The sequence below is a fragment of the Lepisosteus platostomus genome, chromosome 24 (assembly GCF_059453375.1).
Source record: "Lepisosteus platostomus isolate fLepPlt1 chromosome 24, fLepPlt1.hap1, whole genome shotgun sequence".
NCBI lineage: Eukaryota > Metazoa > Chordata > Actinopteri > Semionotiformes > Lepisosteidae > Lepisosteus > Lepisosteus platostomus.
Window position 1 is genome coordinate 13096858 of NC_142634.1, and position 24950 is coordinate 13121807.

General features: G+C 39.3%; 3 protein-coding genes across 3 annotated transcripts; all 3 read left to right on the top strand.

Annotated features, from left to right (window-relative positions):
- The first annotated feature begins 262 nt into the window (after positions 1–262).
- LOC148641705 (solute carrier family 2, facilitated glucose transporter member 11-like) lies at positions 263–8399 on the top strand. Its single transcript, XM_088617633.1, has 12 exons — positions 263–361; positions 811–909; positions 1383–1543; positions 2312–2436; positions 2913–3042; positions 3990–4138; positions 4717–4904; positions 5356–5466; positions 5660–5761; positions 5952–6027; positions 6368–6495; positions 6712–8399. Exons 1-12 carry the CDS (start codon positions 338–340, stop codon positions 6904–6906), a joined length of 1488 nt encoding a protein of 495 aa, XP_088473759.1. The 5' UTR covers positions 263–337; the 3' UTR covers positions 6907–8399.
- Positions 8400–8490: 91 nt separating this feature from the next.
- slc2a11l (solute carrier family 2 member 11, like) lies at positions 8491–16188 on the top strand. Its single transcript, XM_088617632.1, has 12 exons — positions 8491–9203; positions 9719–9817; positions 10033–10193; positions 10560–10684; positions 10978–11107; positions 11298–11446; positions 12097–12284; positions 13475–13585; positions 13771–13872; positions 14514–14589; positions 15225–15352; positions 15622–16188. Exons 1-12 carry the CDS (start codon positions 9180–9182, stop codon positions 15832–15834), a joined length of 1506 nt encoding a protein of 501 aa, XP_088473758.1. The 5' UTR covers positions 8491–9179; the 3' UTR covers positions 15835–16188.
- A 281-nt stretch (positions 16189–16469) lies between these two features.
- ndc80 (NDC80 kinetochore complex component) lies at positions 16470–24549 on the top strand. Its single transcript, XM_088617631.1, has 17 exons — positions 16470–16602; positions 17930–18025; positions 18635–18721; positions 18803–18929; positions 19017–19189; positions 19331–19433; positions 19607–19696; positions 20064–20157; positions 20646–20746; positions 21040–21184; positions 21481–21686; positions 21858–22010; positions 22100–22189; positions 22348–22440; positions 23010–23140; positions 23562–23664; positions 24004–24549. The coding sequence occupies exons 2-17, from the start codon at positions 17940–17942 to the stop codon at positions 24124–24126; spliced, it is 1905 nt and encodes a 634-aa protein (XP_088473757.1). The 5' UTR covers positions 16470–16602; positions 17930–17939; the 3' UTR covers positions 24127–24549.
- The last annotated feature ends 401 nt before the right edge of the window (positions 24550–24950 follow it).

A 24950-nucleotide genomic window follows, 5' to 3' on the forward strand; every position in this document is an offset into this window, starting at 1 on the left:
TTCCGGACAGTATTCTTTCCTGTGATGGATTAAAATGAGTTCATGAATGACTGTTTTAATCCAGTTTAGTCATGTTCAATCCCGTTGTTTTCTGTGTCGGGTGTTAATGTTCTCTACCTAATAACAGGTCGAAATTAATTAAAAGGAAATAAAGTACACAGTTACTGTACCTAACAGACCATGAAGTCCAAATGGAAAGAAAAGAGATACACAGTCCTCCCCTATGATTGGCGCACCTGCCCTTGATTTCACACTATAAAAATCTTACTCTTGTAGTGGTAAACAACAGTTCCGCCTAACATCATTCCTGAGGAAAGAGAACAGGAGAAGAAAGACAATGACTACTGTTGTGACAGAGCTGGTAGGATTTAATTGTAATTGTAACAGCCTGTGTAAGATGGAATCAAGCTCTTGTATTTCACAGATGACAAGGGTAATAGTCTCTGGTGCTCTGTTCAAACAGCAACAGTTGTAGCTCAGTATATATTGTAGTCTTTCTTTGAATGTGCACAATGTTTTCAGTGGCTATCTAATAATATATGTTCTAATTTTAATGAATCCAGGTCACTGGAGGAGTTTTAATTGTTGAATGTTTGGATTTTAAAACATTTTACTCTAGTGTCAAATGGAGTCAGGAAGCTCAATGCACCAATTAAAATTCTATTTAACATGTTAGAACCAAAACCTAGCATCTAGGTCAGTGGCAGCTGTTTAATTATGAGAACACTTCAAAACAGTGGACTTATCATTTGATGGTTGTTCATTTTTAATCTTAAATGGTCTGGCCTATTTATTTTTCGTTTTTCGCAGTCTAAGTATTGGAGACTTATGCTGTTGACACTGGTGCTGGGGATTGGGGGGTCATTTCAATATGGGATTCAAGTGTCTGTCATGACCTCACCCTCAGAGGTAAGCACCACAGACATCGTTTTTATCAATGGATTCACAACTCAACTTACCTTTTCTGGCATCAGAACTAACGCTATATATCTTCCTGTGCAGGTTTTTGTAGTGTTAGATACGATGCATGAGCTGTACATAATGATACACCAGACAATGAGAACTTGGTTCTGAAAGTTCCCAAGGCCAAATTTATAAGAGTAGGGCTGTTAATCCCATTATCATTCCACAGGATCCCAAAGCACTTTACAGAGAGTAGGTAGCTCATTACATGCACTAATGAAGATTATTCATGAGCGGAAAATGCTGTGTAAATGCAGTAATTGATCGATGGATGGATTGATTGAATTCAGAATCAGAGCATGCAAAACCATAAAATAATGTTCCTCTTAGCTACAGCAAACTTGAAGAAGCAGTGGCATGGTCAGGACTATTGAATCATCTGTATTGAAGCTCACTTGCCTTCCGATCCCTGTTTGAAGACAATTCAGAACTTTGTGAACCAGACATGGAAGGAACGCTATGGAGAACCAGCAGATGAGTCCACAGTGAAGCTTATCTGGTCCTTCATCATGTCCATCTTCAGCCTCGGGGGGTGGCTGGGAGCCATCAACAGTGGTAAAATCCCAGTCATCTATGGCAGGTATGCTCAGGAATGACTTCCCAGGTCCGTGATGATGTGCTAATCATCAGTTCCTTGTTTTCATTGTTGAAGGAAATGTACCAATTGAAAATAACTTGAAAAGGACAGTTTATTGTCCCCCATTTATAATGCCCCCTGGGTACACATTTTAGACAAGATATCACTTTTGGGGAGTTTTTCGCTTATTCGGTCTGAGGAAGATCGAAAAAAAGATTAGATTCTATTAAAACACGTATCCACAGTTTGCAGTTCTGCTGTTTTGAAATATTGTAAACACATGAAGAATGGTTTACACGGAAAACATGTTCTCCTCAGATTTTCCCTTAAGTATTCCTGGAATTTGCTGAATGTATTGAAGTGCATACCATCTTTAATGAAGAAAAATAATCCCTACATACTATACTGTAGATTTAATAATCAAGGTATTTAATACTTAAGAAGTTTAACATACTGTACAGCCCCTGGCACAGAGCTGATGGTTTCAGCTGTGAACAGCAAAGAAATTGGGGAATAGAGGAGCCCTGGGATTTATACCCTTTGTCATTTTCATATACAGTACAATTCCAGAGCTGGATTAACATTCTAATTATTTGGAATTTGATGATGTGAGTTCATTTAAAAAAAAAAGTTTCAGTTGAAATACAGTATAGTAGTAAATATTCAAATTATTTTGAATTTGAATTATTGCATTTATCTTAAACTTTTTTTTTCTATATAATCAAGACTTGGACACATTACATGACCTTGTGTTTGTTTTCATTGTCCCAGAAAAAAATGTTTGCTGTTCAATAATGTTGTAGCGATTGTGGCGGCAGTGCTGATGGAATTCAGCAGAATGGCTCAGTCCTTTGAGATGATATTACTGGGAAGATTTCTGTATGGATATAATACAGGTGTGTATCGAGATATGGCCATTTTTGACAGCCTTCAGTTTCCTTTCCTTAACTCAAGATGGCTTCGCTGTTGATTCATTTTCTCTTTGCTCGGTGTCTTTATATAGGAACATCTTTTGAATTTAGCCTTGTGCTACAAAACAGATATGTTCCTCTCTGGCAATCAGGGGGTTATAGTTACCCCACAAATCATATTTATTTACACAATGGAGAACAAACATCACAGAAAAAAACTGAATTGCTGTTCTGAGACCTATATTTAAATATTTTCAAATATGACACTGTAAGAAACACAAATCCAGCCCAGAATATTCCTCCCTTATACCTTTTTAGCATTTAACAATGACTAGTTCTACCTAAGGCTGTTTACAGTACATTTTTAAGTGCTTTTAGCTGTTTTACTCAGATCAAATAATCTGCTTGGCAAGTCATTTGTTTAACAAATTATCCTGCGTGTTGTTGTCTTTTAACTGCAGGTCTTGGTCTTAGCGTCCATCTCATGTACTTGGGTGAGAGCTCGCCGAAGAAACTGCGTGGATTTCTCACACTAACCTCATCGATCTTCATTGGTTTGGGGAAAGTTTTGGGTCAAATTGTTGGGCTCAGGTAACCCTCCTTCAATCCAGTCTTCCTTTGGGTCCACAGGTAGTGAAGCCAGCACTCTGGGTTAGCTTTGTCTCCTGTGGCTTGCGCTGGCCATGATCTAGTCAAGACCAGTATTCTATTAATATCAAAGCTGTCTTCAAATTAAAACGTTTCAGACCTGTCATCTCTCTTCAACCGCAATAAAATCCATTACTTATTAAAGACAAATGATGTCTGGTGTTAGCTAACAGAATATAAAGAATGTTGCTCTTAGTCTAAATCTCCTGAAGCCAGGCTCTACCAATCTACCAAAGTCCAACACGTGCAAATATATCTTTGATTGCTTCTTAGTTATCAGAGGGGAAGGCAACGTTGTCGTGTTTCTCATGACTGCCTTCCAACTCCAGTCAAAACCAGCTAGCCTCCTGCAGCTCTGTCACAAGGCCATAGGAATGACTCAGATTGGCCCTAGATATTTCTCTGCTCACAAGATCATCGACTTTTTTCAATGAATACTTTACATTACTTCCATGCAAAATGATAGACATTATCTATTAACCGGCAATGTCGTAGAGCAAAACCGAGCTGGATATTTCCATGACTCTTCTCCTGCAGTGCATCATAAACTCTAATTCGTATTAAGCCTAGAGTGGGAATAAAACATCCAGAAGAAACACAAGACAGTGTCAGAACAGGACAGAACACTGTAGACTCTACAACGGGAATGTAAAAGAGCTAAAGGCAGCATTCAGTTCACTTAACTGCTTAATTATCTTTCACTTGTTCTATGCACTATGTTCATTTTTGTTATGTAGGTATAACTGATAGTTGTGATAAATTCACATCTTTTAAAAACAAGCAATATAAACACCTAATAGGTGGGGAAATGTAGAGTTGCAATAATCTGAGAGTCCTGTTTTCATTACAGTTTTTTATGCCCTTATGTGTGCAACATTTGTTTCCATCAGAGAACTGATGGGCACAGATACCCTGTGGCCATATCTGCTGGCACTGAGCGGCATTCCTGCCCTGGTGCAGTTTCTCGGCCTGCTCTGTTTCCCAGAATCCCCACGCTACCTGTACCTGGACAAGGGTGATGAGGAGGGCTGCAAAAAAGGTAGACTTGGTATACGGATCATCAAAACGCATGCGTGCTTGTAAAGCTGCTAGAGAGAAAATCTGAGCTCTCAGCGCTTATGATGTGTCAGCCGCAAAAGCCCATAGCAGCTTTAATGTTCTTTGGGGAAATAAAACATTTGTTGTACTGTATCAAACCCATTACTGTAATACAGGGCATTACAATCTGAAGAACCAACAATGTTTTGTGACTGTGAAAGCGCAAGTTACATTTTTCCCAAACAAAACTGAAATCACTAAAGCCACTGCACAGTATTTTATGAAAGTTATATTAGGGTAATACTTAGAGGTAGAACTATTAAGCCAGGTAAAGACAATTTTCTATGTCTTAGGCTAATATTGATATATTTCCTGCTGTTTTGTCAGAATGAGATTGGAAGAAGGTGAAATTGCAATGTGCAGTAAATTGTTTTTATTTTCTTTCAGGAAGTCTAGACAATTGTTTTGGATTTTTCTGACCTTAGTAGATTGATTTTTCGTCTTTGAAAAAGCAAGGTAAAAATGGAGATGATGGAAAAGGCGTGTAGTAAAATACCGTCTCGTGTGCTCTTGACACAGCTTTGGAGGAGCTGTGGGGTGGCGAAGACATCAAGCTGGAACTGGAGGACATGGCCAGGGAACGGGAGGCGATGGCAGGCGAGAAGGCCAAGACGGTGTGGGACGTCCTGCGGTCTCGGGCAGTGCGCTGGCAGTTGCTGACTTTGATTTTCCCCTGTGCCTGCATTCAGTTCTGTGGAATCAATGCGGTGAGTGACAGCCAGGCTTCTGCATCAGACTATCCTCCAGAGGTCTGAAAACGTAACTGAGGCCAAAATCATCCCTTTCTCAAGTGTTCATACTGCAATGGCTTTTCTTTACTTTTCAAAAGCCCTGTGAGGAGGATGGTAATTAGCACCCCCATCTTGTAAATTGACAAGTTAACTAGGATAAATAAAAAGGCATGGTGGAGTTGAAAAGAAATCAGGTCTTCTGGGCTCCTGCTAAACAGATAAAAGATTTACTCAGTAGCCTCAATGCCATTTTGAGGTCACTTTAAATCACCTCATGGCACCTAAAGGACTGGGAAGGGCTAGAAAAATGCCCCAGATAATCTAGTTGAAAGTTCAAATCTTTGAGAGCGGAGCTGGTTTGAAACCAGAACTTGGCCCCAGCTGAGTTGCAGAACAGTGAAGCAGCTGGACTTATATTGTTTTGCAGATTTACTTCTATGCATTCGACATCTTTCGGGAAGCTGGGGTTCCAGAAAGCAAGATGCGCTACCTTTCCATCGGCATCGGCACAACAGAACTGGTCACCATATCGCTGTGTGTAAGCAGCTGCCTCACTTTAAAGAACCGATCAGTGGTCGGCTTGTCAGTACAGCACTCTGGGGGAAAGCTAGTCCGTCGGTACAGTATGTCTGGCATTTAACTAAATAAGGAGAGAGAAGGGACTTCTTGTGGACTAAGCAGAATACATTTAGATTTTGAATTGTGTTAACTTTTCTATTCTCTGCCCACAGTCATTTCTGATAGATCGTGCTGGCAGGAAGAAGCTGATGGGGCTTGGCTACCTCTTCATGGGATTGATCCTGATCGTTCTCACTGTGATGCTGTCTGTGAAGGTAATGGGAATGGTAACTGAAATAAATGGTGAATTTTGTGCACTCTCCTTTCAGCATTAAGAAAAAATGGGGGGGATTTCCTTGAGAATATAATAATCATTTCAAAACATTAACTTTAGAAGGCTTTAGAAGAGGCAAAGGGTGTTTTAGAAAAGTCAAGCAGCTTAATTTGATTATACTTTCTTTACAGGACAAGTACTACTGGGTTCCGTACTTCAACATAACCCTTCTGTTCTCTGTTATCTGTATCTATGGATTGGGACCATGTGAGTATCAAATTATATGAGCTCTATCACAATAAAAAACTGTGATACTTGTACATTTCGCTCTATACTGTACCTAGGAAAAAGTTGTTTGTTTTCATGTGTTTTGTATATAATAGTATAATATTATATACTAACTAAATACTACTTTCATTGGGTGAGTATTAATGTTCTATGGTTGAAAATAATAGAGATGGAGTGTAGGTAGAACTCTTCTTTAACATTCCTGTAACTTTGGCCTGCACTTGTATATATCAAGATACTGGACTGTGCTGTTCTGTGTTAGCCTGTAAAACAGCTTCTGAAACCAAATTCCTTATTTTTTTCTCCTCCTTCCCTGCAGCCGGAGTGTCGATGGTGCTTCCTGCTGATTTATTCCTGCAGGCCTGGAGGCCATCTGCATATGCCGTTAGCGGGACAGTTAACTGGCTTGGTCTGTTCTTTCTTGGGATGTTTTTTCCTTACATAGTGGTAAGAAAATGTATTTTTCCCTTTGTTTCGCTGTGTCTTCCAGTCAAAGAACCTTGTCTTTCTTAAAACACCAAGTTTGCCTCCCTGCCATTTAGCCCTTCCAACACTGTTGACAAACAGGCAGCTGCTGGTTCTGTTCGTTGACTTGTTTGGCACGGCTCTCACAAGTCCCCAGGAGAAAACAGAATTTTAACATAATATTTTCTCTGTCCGCAGGAAGGCCTTGGCCCGTACTGCTTCCTCATCTTTGTGGTCTACTGCATTCTTAGTGCAATATTCCTGCTGTGGTTCATTCCCGAAACCAAGGGGAAGACTATGGTTGAGATTATGGAAGACTTCGACAAGCTTAACTTCAAGGATAGGAGAATGCCCATCAACAAGGAGGATTTTACCCTTGCCACAAAACTCTGAGAACATCTGCAATATCATTTATTTTTGCACTTTTAGTTAAATTAAAAAATTCAGGAGTATGTTAAATGGGGAATATGTCCACTTGACAGAGTGTATGGGTAGGAAGTACTGTGACTTGTTAGTGCTTTCACCAGAAGCTGATATTTGATAATGGAGTCTAGAAAAGATTATTGTTAATTTATGTGGCGAAAATATTTGTCCAAAGCCATTTAGAGCTGTGCCCATTTATGCAGCTGGGCATTGTGGGAAGGCTCGTAACCTTCCAGTTGTGAGTTCAGAGCCCTCAGTGGTCTGCTGCCAGAGAGCTGGCATGGTCATATTGCTTAGCGTTATTTCAGAATCAGGTATTTCCTATATTTCAGCACATGCTCCTCAGCTGAATCTCAAAGGTATCCATTGAGGAGGTGTATCATGAAATTTCAGGTGTTTTCCATGTTGTTGATATATATGCTATTAAGATCCAATAGCACCTGTTCTTAAACAATAGTAAAAAGAGTAGTAAAAAGTGAATCTTGTGTTATCTGTATGTCTTATTTTAAACACTATGCTGTTTATTTTGAAACAACATTCTGTGCCTGAACATAACTTGTTTGATTTATTTTTAAATTTAGTTCAATATGTTCAATATGTGGGTTTGCTAAAGGGCACGATCATGGTAGGAATCTCTCTTCTTTCCAGAGTCCATAGTCACAATGTCGTCCTGTGTGGATTTTCATATTTCTTTAGCAACTCATGTTTAGGCAATTTGTCTTCAGAAAAAATCATTTGCCGCATGAAATAAAAAGAAATGTCTGAGGTTAAAAAAACAGTCAGGCACTATTTCCTTTTTCTTTTTGGGGTTTCCATGCATGGTAAATGAGACCATTAAAGGCTTAGGAACTATGACTTGATTCACTTTTGAAAAAACACAGAAGGAAGTATAAATAAACGAATCCTGGCTTTATGACCAGGGATGTATCTGCTCACACTTTTATGGACTAATTGGAGAGGAGCGATATCTTGTTACATGGTGACCACAACTGTGCACAATATTCTATATGAGGTTTTACTAGTGCAAATCAACATACAGTAATTCTAAGCAGGTTCTGTACATCTAGATTATCCCACTGTGGCCTTGCCATCCACTGTCATGTTAAACACTACAATTAAATCACACTCACTAATATTCATCAGGTCTGACTATACGAGAGATTGATTCATCACTAAAGAGGGCATCACAGAGGTGACTTATTTTCTTACATATTCTTTCTTGATTTCTTCCAGGCTTGTCAGTACACAGGTTCTATCACCTCATCACAGGCGCCAATCAACTATTTCACTAATGAGTTCATTTAGTGCCCCTGCCATAGTATGACTGATCAATTATTCAAAATAATGACAAAAACATTTCGATCAACACTGTCGTCAATCAATTTCCAAAATCTGCATACTTTTTCCTAAAACATACAAGCATCCTTAGAACGCCAAGTTCTATATGATGCTCGGCTAATGAAATATGATCCTTTTTATTTGGATTTCCTTTCTACAGTTCTTTGAGATGTTTTTCATGAAGGCACCATAAAAATCAAGATTATTATTAGTAGTATAATTTGACTTCTCATGTTCACTGTTCACATGGCAGCCCTCCTGTTCTGAATTTCAGTTGTTCATTAATTTCAGCTGTTAATTAATGTCTAGCCTTACTTGACTTACTGTAGGAAAGGTTACAAACTGGAGGAGGCTATTCTGCTCCTCTAGTCTGTAAAGCTCCAGGACACTGCCCTGCCAATGGTTTATAAGAAACAATTCTGAATTGATTCAGATTGATGAATTATGATCCATGTTTTTAATAACTGCCTTCAGGAGAAGCATTGGCTTCCTTTTTAAAACATTTGGTGTTTGGATTGCTTTGAATTTTTTCAAACCTATGGCAATAGAGAGCTTTGTCCTCAGACATCACAATATCTGTATGATCAAAACAATGAATACAAATAGTCCAAAGGTCATGGCCCCCCTCAGAACTGAAGGCTAGCTAGCATCTGTGGTAGACACTGACTTCATCTCACGCACCAGCACTGCTGTCTGCCCTGTAAGGACACTGAACAGAGCCACGGTTAATAGGATTTCACACTAGTGATCTCCATAGGTGATTAGGCAGACAGTGTGAGAAGTTAATTGTGCTAAAATTTAACTTGAACCGTGCCATGCTGAGTCACTTGTCCTCTTACCTAACTCCACGAGAAAGCTGAACGACTACCGCGCTGGACAATAACGAGCAGTCGCCCAGGAGGAAAATGGCAAATGCACTGAGAGACTTGGTATGCTTAGCTGCGATTTCGTTTTAGAAAATATTGTCTTGATTTTCACAGGTTTAAGACAAGGAGAACCGTCTGGCAAATGCAGGGCTTCATTCTATAAATGAATTGAATATAGTGTACCGTGGTTAGGCACGATTTACCGTAGTTCGATTGCTGGAGTGAATGCTGGCACTACTTGATGACTTGTTTATTCTTCTCTGATGGAAAATATACCTCAAATATGTTTTTTTTATATAGTTGGATGATATTTTCATAATGTAATTCTGTATCTGCTAATTTACTACAATTATTTTTGAAATGTGTAAATTATATCCATATGTGTATATTGTAGTATGTGTTATATACATATGTACAGATCTATGTAAAGTAATATAATGCAATAAAATACTGGTAATATATTGGTAATATACTGAAATATACTTGTTTATAGCATATTTGCCCTTATACTGTTAAAGCTATAAGTGTATTAATAGTGTTTCCAACATGTTACAAACATTTTCTGTATTTCACTGCAGTGGGAAAGCCCAAAACTCATTGCAGCTACTTTGGTTTTTGGAATTGGTGGGAATTTTCAATATGGCTTTCAAATATCTGTTCTCAATGCTCCGTCTTTGGTGAGTACCACGATAATTACAGCAGCTCCGTTCTTTACTGAAAGGTGTACAATGCATTTTGATCTCTGAGGAAATAGATTTGGTGTCGTTTCAAAGTTTTGAGCCAAGTAACCGATAATACCAGGAATAATTTTGACAAGAGCATGTGCATCTGAATATTAAGTATTCAAATTAATCATATGGAAGCCAACTAACTAAACAGCCTTTCGATACAGTACATCAAACAGTTTATAAATGAGACATGCCAGAGACGATATGGTGTCCCACTGGAAACATGGAAGCTGACTTTGATCTGGTCCTTCACGGTATCTATCTTCTGTATCGGAGGCCTGGTGGGGTCACTCTGCGCTGGAAACCTCTCGGTCAAATATGGAAGGTATGAAGGAGTGTGTGATTTCTTTCTCAACACCTCAGGATATACTGTACCTGTACACATATACACATGTTCATTATGTGTACATGATGGAGGTCTGAAATGAAACCATTATAGCTTTTTCTAGCTACAATGCCATTCTGTAATAACTTTAATTATACTGTGAGGATTTGAATGTGAAATGAATGACCTCTCATTTTATTTGTTGTATGCTGCATACTAATGTAGCCCTTAGTGAAGAACTGAAACACCATTCATTCACAGGCACATCCCTCCTAAATACAGCTCATGCAGAATTTCTGTAGTAACATTGTCCTACGTGATTACTGTTTATAGCAAGTTGGTTTCAATGTGGTTTCCCTTTTACAGAAAGAAGTGCCTTCTGCTGAACAATTTTGTGGCCATTGCTGCCGCTGTGTTGATGTTAGTGAGCAGAACTGCAGAAACTTTTGAGATGATCATGGTGGGCCGGTTCCTGTACGGGATCAATGCAGGTATCACATCAGACACCCTCAGGCTGTGTAAATTCAAACAGGCTTGTTCCGTGTGATGCAGGGAGTTCTATGTAAAAAGAAAAAATGCCCCATGGCACAGACTGGAAACAGGAACATTAATCATCAAGGACCTTCAACTTGCTAATTAAGAACTTGCTCCCTTATTCCTGACTGAGCAGCTCTCAATTGTTCAATTGCGGATGAACAGACACAAATGGAAATGGCATTGGATTACTCTGCTGCCTCACTACCTGTATTACATCACCAACAGGTCCCTGTTTTCCACTCTGCAGGGGTCAGCTTGAATATCCACTCCATGTATATGGTTGAGTGTGCCCCCAAAAAACTCCGTGGGCTTGTCGGGGTCTCCGTGGCCACCTTTGTGTCCATCGGGAAATTTTGGGGTCAGCTGGTTGGGCTGAAGTAAGTTTGCAACTCCGCCACTGTTATTTATGACAGAGGACATTTTTTTCAATTCTTTTTTTTGTTTCCGCGGTATCGTAGTAGTACAGGATGAAGAAAAGAGTAACAAACTCACGGTGACGTTTTTAACTTTGCCTCCGCCCGACAGCCACATCTCTTGGTCACTGCTCTGTTTCTGCCTTCCTCTCAGGGAGGTCCTGGGCACGGAGGCGCTCTGGCCTGTGCTGCTGGCCTTCAGCGGCTTGACGGCTCTGCTCCAGCTGGTCACGCTGCCCTTCTTCCCAGAGTCCCCTCGCTACCTCCTCATCGACAAGGGAGACCGGGCGAAGTGCGAGGAAGGTAATCGTGCTGGTCCCCCCCCACTGGCTGCAAGGCTGAGCTGGTAAAAGCTTTTGGGTTGCATACCTCGGAGGTTCAAGGTGACACAGCCAGCTGGGGTCCCTCCATTGTTTGAATTGCATTGATCATAATGCAATAAACCATCTATCCATTTTCTAAACACTTCTCCCAAATTCAGCGTTGTGGTGGAGCTGGAACCTATCCCAGCAAGCAATGGGTGCTGCGCTAATCACTGCTTCTCCACACCACCCATAATGCAATAAATAAACATGTATCAGGGGCTTTCTTTCCCCAGGCAGGTACTGTAGCTCTGAGCTGGCCTTTCCAGATTTGTGGCTTAGTAATACAGTAAATGCATCAAAACATCAGTCTTTCTGTCCATCTATACAATTAATATACTGTATAGTTATCTGGTGCACTCCTTGCAATTAGTAATTATGCATGGATATTGACTTCATTTAAATCATTCTGTGTGTGCATTCTAGCCTGTAACAGCAAAGGACAGGGACCACTCCCCCTTGTCTTGAGACAACAAGTTTGGCACCACTCTAAATCCACAGCTCCAGCACAGCCATGTTAAAACGCGTTCCATCTGCACGTGTACGTCTGCATTGCCAAAGCCGGTTCATTTTAATTTTTTCCCCCCCAAGCCATACAAAACCTGTGGGGAAAGGGGGACTACGCCTCAGAAATTGCGGACATGATGGCGGAGCACGCGGCTATCCGAGGGGTGAAATCTAGGAGCCCCGTGGAGCTGATCTGCGAGAAGACGTTGCGCTGGCAGCTGCTGACCACCATTGTCACCTTTGTCACGTTACAGCTGTGTGGGATCAACGCAGTGAGTAGAGGCCCAGCTAAATGTCAGCAGTTTGCTACCTAGTATGTTGAGTGGCTGGTCTTAATACCAATACCACTTCTTTGCTGTTTCCTGTAAGCGGTTTCAACTTAGCTCTCTACTCAGGAGGTCCTCTTTTTTCTGCTTATACATGCAGTATGTATAAACCTGTAATAATATATTTCTGCATTGACCATTTTAGAAATAATGTTAAATCTAAACTTTCTTTGACACTGTATTTTAAAATGAATGATCAATTTGAGCATATGGCCTTGACTGATCCGTGTTTTTTTGGAAGACGCACATACAGTAAGCCAAGCTAATGGGAAATGCATTTACAGCTGAGAAAAAGAGACACACCTTTACGCCAAGAGTGGAATGGGTTGGGGGGCGTCTGGAAAAAGTTATCCAGACATGCTGTTGAACCTGATACAGTGGCATCTTTCAGAAAATGTGTGGATGTGATTCTTTGATTTCTAGCCATTAGAAACCAGCTAACTGGTCTCTTGTTCATCACCTTTTTTACAGTTTAAAGTTTTCTTGATCTTTTTCACAGTGCTACATGTATTGCTCCATGACACAGGGCTTTTTGAAAATCTGTAATTCCAAAAACAAAGGACAGAAAATAATGAAAGCAATCATCAAAACTGGTTATAAAAATTAATAGGTAGTTCTAGATATTTAATGGAGTTTGTAATGAAGGTTTGGGAGGGATGACAACAACCGAGTTCAGTCAGACTCAGCAGTCCATAATTAGCAATCAAATCACTCATGACGTTATTTTCTCTCCTGAAACACTATAAATACTGTAAGTGATCCCCTTCTCTCCCTCACATACGTCTTTTCCATCCTACCTCCACCCCATCTCCACCTCTGCAGCTGCCCCTTGGTCACTCCTCACTCTGCAGGGGCGTCCCAGCCTGCTCGTCCAGTAGCCAGGAGGTTGGCCCTCAGCCAAGCAGGTTAAACCAGATTTTACCTAAATACTACATAATCCTTTCAGTACACTTAATTCTTGGGTGTTGAAAAAGAGACTGAACTGAATCACTTCAGCTTTATTCCCAAATATCCAACATCCTTCCCCAGCGTATCTGCGTGTTGAAGCAAGGCCAAACTGGTACTGAGCATTGATTTTAAGATTATTTGTCAAATCCTGATGAAGTTTATAATAAACTCCTTTCTTTTCCTGGCAGGTCTACTTTTACTCATTCGACGTGTTTCACGCTGCAGGTATTCCAGATAAACTGATATGTTATGTGGCTCTGGGAGTTGGCTTGTGTGAGATAACCACCTCCCTGACCTGTGTAAGTATATCTGCCTCTGCTGACTGGAAAGGCTGATTTTACCATTCAGGTTGAATATTTAATTCCCAAAGGTAAAAAGCCCAAGACCATGTAGTACGCAAAACAATGTTCCCAAAAATCACATAATATATTTTTATTAGAAGACCAAATGCACTAATACTGTCATTTATGTGTCACTGACATAGGGAATGATCATTGAAAGCACAGGGAAGAGACTCCTGCTGTTCAGAGGCTATCTGTGCATGGCAGCAGCACTGGCCCTGCTGACAGTCACCCTCGTTCTGCAGGTAAAGGGATCTGTCTCAACCTGGCTCGGGTTAGGTCACGTGGGTTTGAGAATGCCTCCTGACTCCTTATCTTCTCGTCCTCGTTTGACAACTCATGGTGCCGGAGGCAAAAGGTATATAGATAAGAGTAGGTATAAGAATGGGGAAGAGTCCTCATTTGTTTGACATGGACAGCTTTTAAACTACTCCAAGCATGAAATGGAGCAGGAACTGTGCAGAGGCTCCAGTAGAAGATATGTGTACCATGGAAGAACAGTCGGAAAACGAAAATGTCTTCATGATTATGAGTTTAGGAGAGTTAGTTCTTCTTGGTTTATTTCATAGTTCTGCCCCTTTGTGTTACCCCATACTGTACATGACAACGCTTTGCGAAGAAAAGGAAGTATGGTGAGGGAAATGCAGCAGAGGAGTGTTTCTGAGACCCACAAATTGCCAATGATGGGTGCTACCCGATATCTTCCATAAAAATATACACTTCTGCTGGCAGAACAATATGAGCAGACAGTGAACGGTGTCTAAAATTAGTGGTTTCCTGAGTGAGTTTGAAGGGTTGGCACCCTGGTTTGTTACTCTGAGCAGGTTCTTTTTCTTTTTTCTTTCTGTCCAAGTATTGGAATATTTTTCCTGCTTTTATTTTCTAGGAGCAGATTTCGTGGATGCCATATTGCAGCATGGTCTTCATTTTTTCTTTCATCTTCTTTTTTTCAAGTGGACCAGGTGTGTATGCTACCTGCAATAATTCTATGTTAAGATTTCTCATTACGAAAACACTACAACTCAACATCTGGAATGAAGTTGCTCATTGCAATTCAATTTGGAAAACAGAATGAGGGACTTTTCTGACATTGACGTATGTCATGCCTCCTGTAAATTAATACAGAAAAACCCAAAACATTGCTACTGCCTGTGACATTTGTCATATAACAGTCAATGATAGAGTCGTTTAGTGGTTCAACAGCTTGATTCCAACCCCCACCACCTTTCCTGTGAAAAGGTGTCTCCTTGCTTTTAATGTCCGGTTGCACCTTAGGGTTTGCAATTGAGCACAAGATAAACTATTGGTCATTCAGAATCACTTTTCAGGATCTTGAACCTCAGTATGTAGTGCCATTCTGTAGTTAACAGCTCTTTTTGTGGGTTCTGGGGATAGAGTATGATATTGGAATTTGATTGGTTTCGATCCAGGTGGTAGCGATAGATCACACTCTTGACCAGAGTATGCTGAGACAAACTGAAAACTCAACGCCTTTTCAAATATTGTGGAAAGAGAACTGTTCAAATACATATGCAAGAACTTGCATTTTTAATGGAGTAAACAGAATTTCATCAGCTTATCCTGTGTACATCTACAGCCGGAGTAACAGCTCCCCTGCCTGGAGAGATTTTCAACCAGTCCTACAAACCAGCTGCCTTTGTCATCGCATGTTCTATCAACTGGATTGGTCTCTTTCTCATCGGAATGATCTTCCCCCTGATTGTGGTGAGAGAATTGTATATTATACAATTACAGACATAGGTTCTGGTCCATCCTTTTACACATTATAATAATGATTTGTAAGAATTTACAAAAGATTTGTCTAAATCTTTTACTGTATTTTACATACATACTGCAGTACACAGTAAAGATCTCGACAGAAAATAAGAGTTTATCTCTGGGATTATATCCCATCATATTATTGCAGTATTTTACTTGTTACATGACATTATGAAGAAACCTACTAGTCTCTGATAAATCTTTTTTTGTTGCAGGATCACTTGGGCTACTTCTGCTTTCTTATCTTCTTCGGGTTTTGCTTCTTCTCTGGGGTGTTTGTATGGTTCGGCGTGCCAGAGACAAAAAACAGGACTGCGCTGGAAATCGCAGAGGAATTTAGGAAAATGCACACAAAAACAAAAATCAAAGCTGTAGAGTCCATAGGAAATATTGAAGCCCAGCAATCCATCTGGTCAACCAAGCTCTGACTCCTGGCATGTGGATTTTTGAAGGCAGAGAAGATATTCTGTAATAATAACAAAATAATAAAATGTGTAATAAAAGGTTTTTGGTATATATAGGCAAAATGGTCATCAGAATCTTTAAAAGTAAAATGTTTTGCCTTACTCTCTTTATGCTTGCTATATTTAGAATATGGTTGTAGATATTCACAAAACACTACTGTAAAATCACATCACAAAACTTCCTTTTGTTTGGTATTTTGCTTTTTGGCGAGCATATAAAAACAAGATATCCAGACTGTGAAACATTATTTTTCTCAGAATGTTGGCTAAAGCTTGTATCAACGTTTTAAATAAACACCAGAGTATGAGAATGTGAAATCTTCTGTTTCCGTCTTGTTTTTTATTCCAACAGGAAGACTAAAACTGCCAGCTTTTATGCAGGTGCAAAACCAACTCTCTGAGGCATATTTGTTATAACTACAAAAATACTAACAGACTGTTCGTTTTTGCTTTTGACCTGCAGAATTATTTATACTACTACATGTTTATTTTGCTTATTTTGCTTTGTGTAACCATTATTCATTTAAAAACATAACTGCAAACGAAACCACATGGAGACATTAACTGCGCCTGCCTCACAGGCGCTTCTATTCTACATCACATCCTACGCAGCTCAACATCCGCAGACGTCAGCTGCGTGCAGTTCGTTGGGGTGGGTTGGCGGAATTTTTAAATTCTCAGACGTGAGGCTTGAAAAAACAACAGGAGGTGTATACTAATAAAGTGGTCAAGGTAAAGTGATGGATGAAGATTATATTTATTATTATTCAGGGGTGACGTGCGGTTTGATACGTTAAACGTGAACATGCAACATTTTCGGACTTCGAGTTTGCCGTGTTTCTAATTGCAGTAAATGTCATTGTAAATGTAGAGAAACGGACACCCGAGCGTCTTTGAATCGCTGCAGAAATCGACGAGTGCAAAATTGTAGGCTTTCGCTGGCAGAAAAAAAATAAAAAGTGACATTGCTATGTATTACAATGGAGCTTTAGTTTCAAGTTACCGGTTTAGTTCCATTCAGTGATGTTTTTCTTTTCCTGTTTCTGGATTGTTTCACTAAACACCATGATACTACTACAATGTGATACTACTTGACCAAACTAACGCACCTAGATTTTAATTTCTGAGAGGCATTTATAGTTTTTATTATTGTTGTTATTCTGCCTAATTCATTCCGAATTCTAGAAGGACGAGTCTGATAACTGCCTTTTATCTGCTGTTAAAACATTGAACCCCAAAGGTACGATGCTAATTCGTAATACAAGTGCTATGTATGTCTAACATATACCGTATATGTCTAACCTAAGAATATAATTATGTTGATTAACTATTTATGTTCGAATAAAAGCCAGGAGACACTAGATCCTACAGGTACTTGAGACGTCAAGAAGATAGACAATGTTTGGGTATATAGTTAAAACTGTGTCGAATATTATTTTCCATTAGTTGAACGTTGTAACTGTACAAAGTACTAGTAAGACAGAATATTGTGTGTAGTTGTAGTCAATGCGATATAAAAATGATATATCCTGCTCTGAGAGGATACGACTTTGGTGTCAAATTCAGTTCACGGAAGGCCAATGAGTCTAACTAAGAACATAATTAGATTTGTTATTTAATTGAGGTGAAATAGAAAAAAATACGGTAGACGTTCATGCTGTTCAGGAAATAAGGTGGACTAAACAGAAGACAAACTTATTAGTTTGAAGAATGAAAAACACAGGGGGGTCTGATTGCAAATGCTTTGAAAATTGAGAACAGGAGGCACATTTCTACATAAAGGGATGTGGGAGTCTAACCAAAAGCCTTGCTTCTTTCAGCAAAGGGCTGGACAAGATGTTTGGGTCACTTAACTACTAGCTGCCAAAAACAAGTTACAGGATATGATCAGAATGGCCTTCTCTCATTTGTAACCTTTACTTAAGACGGTTTATAAAGAGAGCTGGCCACATCTAGCCAAAGAGTTTGGTAATCCACGAGATCCATGACTCTAAGATCCTCTGTATTGTGCTGGGTTGTCCCTCTGTGGGTGTTAATATGTTACGTGTTTCATTCCCAGGAGTGAGAAGATGAGTCGTGCTTCCAGCAGTCGGCAGTCACTGCTGCCATTGAGGGTGGCTGACAATGCCAGAATGAGTCTGGCAACCCCACAGCCGTAAGTACCAAATTTCCTAGTGTTAGAAAACAATTTTGAGTGGCACGATAGTTAGCGTTGCCACCTCACAGCACTGGGGCCCTGGGTTCAATTCTGGACCTGGGGTGCTATCTGTGTGGAGTGTGTGTGTTCTCCCCATATTTGTTTGTTTTTGCTCTGGGTGCTTCAGTTTCCTCTGTACTAATATGCTATAATGTACTATAATTGGCTGTGTCTACCCTGCAATGTGCTCATTCCTTGCCTGGATAGATGCCGTCTCCTCTGAGACCCTGTGTTAGATAAAGCAGTAGGAAGATGGGTGGGAAAAATCTGTTTTTGAGAAATCCTCCTTTTAGCCTTTAGTCTTTGTTCTTAATTTTACAAAACTGGGATTAACATTTAAGAATATATACAATAACAGAAATAAATATACGTGCAGATATTCAGTGGCGGTTCATTTGTACGAGAATCTAGTTTTGCAATTAGTGTGTGTTCCTCAGTCAGGACATAATTCAAAACTGAAGGGATGACATACTGCAGGTTATGTTACCAGTGACAATATTGCCTTGGGGTCACTTTCATCTTTGTTTTAAAGATTTTTAATTCTTCTGTGTGTCTCTCCTGATGCAGTAAAGAGCGCCCTGGGTTAGGAAAGTTGAGTATTGCAAAGCCCCAGTCGGGAACCTCTGAGCGAAGAACAAGCTTTTTTGGAAAAAGGTAATTTGGACACGTGTTGTTTTGCTTTACTTTTCACACCTGATCACGGCTTCTTGTGAAAGTGTATACTTTGTGTTTTAGGACGAGTGGTGCTGGTATGTTTCGCAACAGTGCATTTGGGACTTTTGGAGGCACGGAGAAAATGAAAGATCCTCGTCCCCTTCATGACAAAGCATACGTCCAGCAGTGCATAAAACAGCTTAGTGAGGTACGAAAAAGAACTAATTGGATATTCTTGAAAAGTACTGTTTCTTCTGAGCGTCCATGTTCCTGAATCAACTGTACTCTTTTTCAGTTTCTGTCAGACAATGGGTTTCCCAACACTGTGACAATGAAGTCCCTCCAGTCTCCATCCACCAAGGAGTTTTTGAGAATCTTCTCCTTCATCTGCAGCTTCTTGGATCCCACATTCGACGTACCAACATCCAAAATTGAGGAAGAGATTCCTAAAATTCTTCGAGAGCTGGGGTATAGTAGTATATGTCAAAATCAAGTATGATGCTTTAGATTTTGAAATATAAATGACCAGAAGCACGCTCATATTAAATGTTCGAAGGTTTAAAACTACAATTTTTGTATTAATTGTACAAACCTTTTTTTTTTTACTAGGTACCCTTTTGCCATCTCAAAAAGCTCCATGTATTCTGTTGGAGCACCACACACTTGGCCACAAATACTGGGGGCACTGATGTGGTTAATAGACGTTGTAAAGGTGAGTCAGCAAAAAGATGGACTTTCCACAATGTAACTCTAGTTTAAATGCAAAAGTCCGTTTGAATCTGTGTATGATTCCTTTCCAAAGGTGAAAGGTGAAGATTATGTTCACAGCTGGTTTTCTCTGCAACTTTTTCAGCATGTCCTAAATACGGTTTTGTTCAATTATAGCTTTCCAATAACATGAAGAGTCACAATTTGCTGTTCTCTGGATTCCCTGAATGTGGCACAGAGATAGAGGATGGTGCTGAATTTACAAAGGTAAAGTGATTTAATTCTAGTAGGAGCATGATTGTATGTCTTTATAGTCTATGCAAGTATTATGCTTCATGTATGTGAATGAGTAAATTGGGAAAGCAGCCTGAAAGCTAGTTATTGTTTCAAATAACAAGGATAAAATTGGGTTGCTTTAATATTAATTTGGTTTTGTGTCTTGCTTCTAGATTAAATGTAAATCCAAAGTTAATCATGATGTTTCAGAGAAGAAATGCTGCGCTCAGTATTTTCATTTTAAGTTTTTTCTTATATACGTAACGTCCAGGTATAACAGGAGAGCATTTAAAGCAAACCAGAATGTCCTTTGAGTGGTTAATCTGATTTGATGTAAATATTGGGTTGTGTTTTTCAGATTTTTGTTGAGTATGTTTCAAAGGCCTATAATCGTTTCATGCAAGGTGCCGACACATTTGAAGAGGAAGATAAAGAGTATCTTTGTAAATTAAGTAAGTAACGCTGTAATACTGTTAAGGATTCATGTTGATGATTTATGCATTTTTAAACAAATCCTTAAAGTATGCAATGTGTAGGGTCGCCAAAGAGTGATGTGGTTTTAATCCTCATTGAGTGCAGAGGCAGTCAACTCACAGCCTTCTGTTTTATGTAAGTGTAATGTATAGTAAACCTTAGTCAGAAGGAGTCACAATGCTTATTGTGACTTCAACACCCTGGAATCTACTTGCACCCACTCCAATTCCAGAAACAGGGTTTAAATCCCCCCAGTGTGTTGTGTATATTACACTATGTATTGCCTTGTAATTGGCACTATCTGCACTTTGCACTATGTGTATCCTGTCTACAATATCTATGTCTGTGTCCTGCTTTTTTACACCGTGGACCAGGAGGAATGATATTTTGTTCCACTGTATACTTGTATATGGCTGGAATGACAAATAAACGTGAACTTGAACTTAACGTACCTTTTTTGATCCAGAAAAACTATACAATTTTGATGAAGCCCATATGGAAACACTGTCTTTTAAACACAAAGTGCTGACAGAAGAGGTTGAAAGACTTGAAAAGGAAACTCACCAGGTTAGTACTGTTATCAATGTAGTACAGGGTGTAAACTTTTAATTAACAAATTTGTTAATTTTGCTTATCTTGAAGTGTTTTGAAAACTTGTATTTTGTTTAAATATAATGCTAGTTTTAAACGTCAATCTTTTTTTACATGACACATTGTTAATGATATCTGTGTTAATGGCTGTCTTTTTATGAACAGGACATATCTATAATAAATACATATGTTTGTGATACTGCTAGATTTTAACTGAATCAAGTTATTTGATCTTCGAATTTAGCTGTTTGTTTTTAATTTTTCAACAGGATAGAATAATGGCAAAACAAGCAGAAAAGATAAAGGCGCAGACAGACCTGCAGAAAATTCAGAATTATCTAAGTAACCTTGAGACCTTTAAAACCAACCTGGAGCAGTCAATATCTGCTTTGTCTAATGAAATAGAGGGAGAAGGTATTTTTTTTTCAGTTTCTGTTTCATGTTTATTTTAAAGACATGGTATTTTAATTATGTGATCAATGAATCTCAGTAAATACAGCAGTAGAATTTTTCATAATCTGTATTATAATTAAATATATAAACTGTTTTTTTTTTGTTTGATATAAAAGTCTGTCAATGTTTAGAATGCATCCACTTTTTCTCATCCAGTGTGTTTCCATTCTCATGCTTTAAACTGGCTGCCACTCTTAGAATTTAAAAACGAAAGTGACTTCCTGTATCATCATCATGTTTTGTGTTTTCTTTTGAAGAGTTGCAGGTGGGAACATTAAAAAAGGAGCAATCAAGGCTGCAGCACAAACTCGAAAACCAGAAATTTTCTCAAGCCGATATCGAGAGAATCAACCTGGAAAGAAATGAACTGCAGCAGACGATTGCTACCCTGACTAAAAGTCTTGAAGAAGCTGAGCACCATATGTGGAATGAGGAAATCGCACTGGCAAAGGCTAAGGAATCTGTAAGTGTTTCCAGGAGTGTAGCAGGAGTGTGATGGCAAATAAATACTTCAGCCTTCAGTTTGGAATTTGGGATTTTAATTAGATCTGGATTGGGTGTCTTCAGTGAAAATGTATATTTTAGCTTATGCCACTGTTCTGAAATTCAAAATGTAATCCTTTTTTTGTCAAAGTTGGATACAGAACTGGCAGAATATCACAGACTTGCCAGAAAGCTACAGCTGATCCCATCATCTGCTGAAAACGCCTGTGGCCGGGACTTTGAAATCAGGATTTCCCCTGACGCTGGACCATCGAATATTGCTCAGTATAAAGCTCAGATTCATGTAAGACTCTTTTTGCAGTTTGTGTTTTATAACGCTTGTTATCTCCACTATGACCAGTTTTTTTATGGGACTGTTTCTTTTATTTTAAGATTCCCTTGATGAATTTGATTTCTGAAACGGAAGAGGAGAATCGCACACTCTCAAATCAGAAATTAAGCCTCCAGGAGACACTGGAACAGGTAATAGATTGACTTATAGCACTCTTAGCCTTTCCATGTTTTAGTATCTGTAAGGGTAGATGTAATTTTGACAAAAAAATGCCCCATAAGTGACATTTTGAGAAAGTGTTGAACGCCTTTAAGACTAAATTAAAGCTCTGAAATGCACTTTTTTGAAGGTGAATTCCAATATAGCGGATAAAATGAACGATACGAAGCTGCTGAAAGAGCAGATACGAAAGCTAGAGGGAGAGATGGAACAGGAACTGCAGGCAAGTATTTTGTTTTCCATTTATTCTATTAACTTCCATTTCTTTAACGATGATTTTTTTTAACCAGATTAAATTTGCTAAAATTATCCAGACAGGGAGGGCGGCACCGTGGCGCAGTGGTTAGTGTTGCTGCCTTGCAGTTCTGGAGCCCTGGGTTCAATTCTGGACCTGCGGTGCCATTTGTGTGGAGTCTGTGTGTGTGCGCTCCCTGTGTTCGTGTGGGTTTCCTCCTACGGTCCGAAGGCATACTAGTAGGTTAACTGGCTTCTGGGAAAACTGACCCTGACGTGAGTGTGTGGGTCTGTCGGTGTCTGCCCAGCGACGGAGTGTCATCCTGTCATCCAGGCCGCATCCTGCCTTGCTCCTGATGCTTTTCGGGACAGGCTCCGGCTCCCACACGGTCCTGCAATTGGTAAAGCAACAGTAAAAAAACGGTAAAGCAATTGGAAAATGAATGGCTGGATCCAGACATGGATGGCGGGTCTTTGCTCTTGCTTGTTTTCCAATGATCCTGGAGCCCCTGCACGTTGCCTTGATATTCTGCACGCTGTGCCCCATGTGTCCTTTAGGAGATGGAGCGTGAAGAGCAGAAGTGGGCTTCTGAGCTAGAATCGATGGAAAGTAACAAAAAGCTTCTGGAGAAGAGAGTGACTGAAGGTTATGATGAAGCTGTGGAACAACTGAAAGCAGCCCAGCAGCAGTGAGTTAATAGAACAGGCTCTAACTCTTGTTTCATAGATCACGCAAAGGACCACCTTGCTTACAAGCATGCTACCTAGTAAGCAGTGACACAGGATTTTCCACATACTGCAGTCATCAGTTATATCTGATGAATTGTGTCGTGCTTCTCAGTTACTCGTAGATAATCTACAACTACAACTGTATAATCCCTACTGGAAACACTTTTAAAATTTAACAATGGTAATGAGTAAGCAATTTCGAATGGAACAAAATGTTTGTGAAGGGATGAAACCTGCCTGTACCACTCTCTCTTCAAAACATATGTGAATATACATTAATTCGATTATGTGAACACTGGCTACACTGTAGCATGTTGTTGAGGGATTCAATTCAAAGCTGTAGAAGACTGCTGTTTCAGTTTTTTTTCTGTTTTTGTTCAGGTATCACCTAGTATTGCAGGAGACCAAAGAACAGTCCAGGACAGTTGCCAGGAACCTTAGTGATGTTTTTGATACTGCAACCAACCACTTGTCCATTTTGGAGGTACGTGTTTAGATAGGTCATCACATTGTTTCCAGAAAAACTGACATTTTGCTGAAAGTAACCTGCCTGCTACACTCTTCTGAATGACATCATATTTGATCATTCAACAGCTCTAAAGTAATTTGAAAATATATGTTTGATAAAGTTAAGATATTAAATTTCATAAAGGACTAATGAATTGCAGTTGAAATTAAGACCAGTACTAGATGCATATTACTCAGAATGCTTACTTTGTAGTTTAGCTTCCACAGAGAAAGAATTACTCAGTAGCATCAGATAAAGCATGCTTTAAGCAAAGATTTTCTTTGTCATCCTCATAGTACTGCACTTGTCTTTCAGAAAGCTATTCAAGAGCACCACAAAAGGATTGACCAAGACTACAGAGCAACACTCCAAGATGATGAGCTAAAGGACATTAGGGAGATGATAGAAAAGTACCACGAAAAAGCAAATTATAAATAACTGTATTTTATTAAATACTGTGACCCTGTAAATTTTCCTTCTGGCAGTTTTATTTTAGTCTTCTGTTACTTAAAGGAGGAAATTTGTTTTGTATTCTGAGAGTTATTTAAAATGCAATATTTGTTTAAAATCATGTGTTGCATTTTATAGTGCCCATCAGTGTAATTATTAAGATCAGTTGTTAGGACCTAATTGTTTTTCAAAAGCATAATTTTAAAATTATATTTGGCTTCTACGTTTTATACCGTTGGAATTTATTTCTACAGCTGTTGAATATTTGAAAAGCATGCAGTTATCTTGTAACCTTAACACGGTGTTATAAAATGCTTAATAGGGATTCTTAGGAGTATCTTGTACAAATTCAGTAGAACTGTTTTGTTGCATTGTTTAATAGTGAATAAAGTGAATAGCTGTTCTGTTCAATCTTGTAAAATGCATTACCAATCAAATGTTTTTTTCTTTACATTGTTGAAGATGTTATGACCAAAACTAAATAAGAAGGTTGTATTTAAAAGTGGGAGGATGAGTTTTGCAAACTCTGTTGCCTCCAGAAAATAGCGTTGAACCTACGAGCTACGTCATAGGTGGTTAACTTGTTGGCGTGCGTCATGTCTTTTTAAATGTTAAGGGTACGAGCTAAACTGTAACAGAGCGCTTGAACTCGACAGACGTTCACCAGAAAAACAAGGCGCTATATCTCGGGAACGAAAACAGCACAAACCGGCACAAACGTAGCACTAATTAACGAGGTGGGTTTCATCGTTTGTGCTGTCTGTAGGGGCGCCATCTTCACGGAGCTGAACCAACGCAGGACTTAGGTTTAC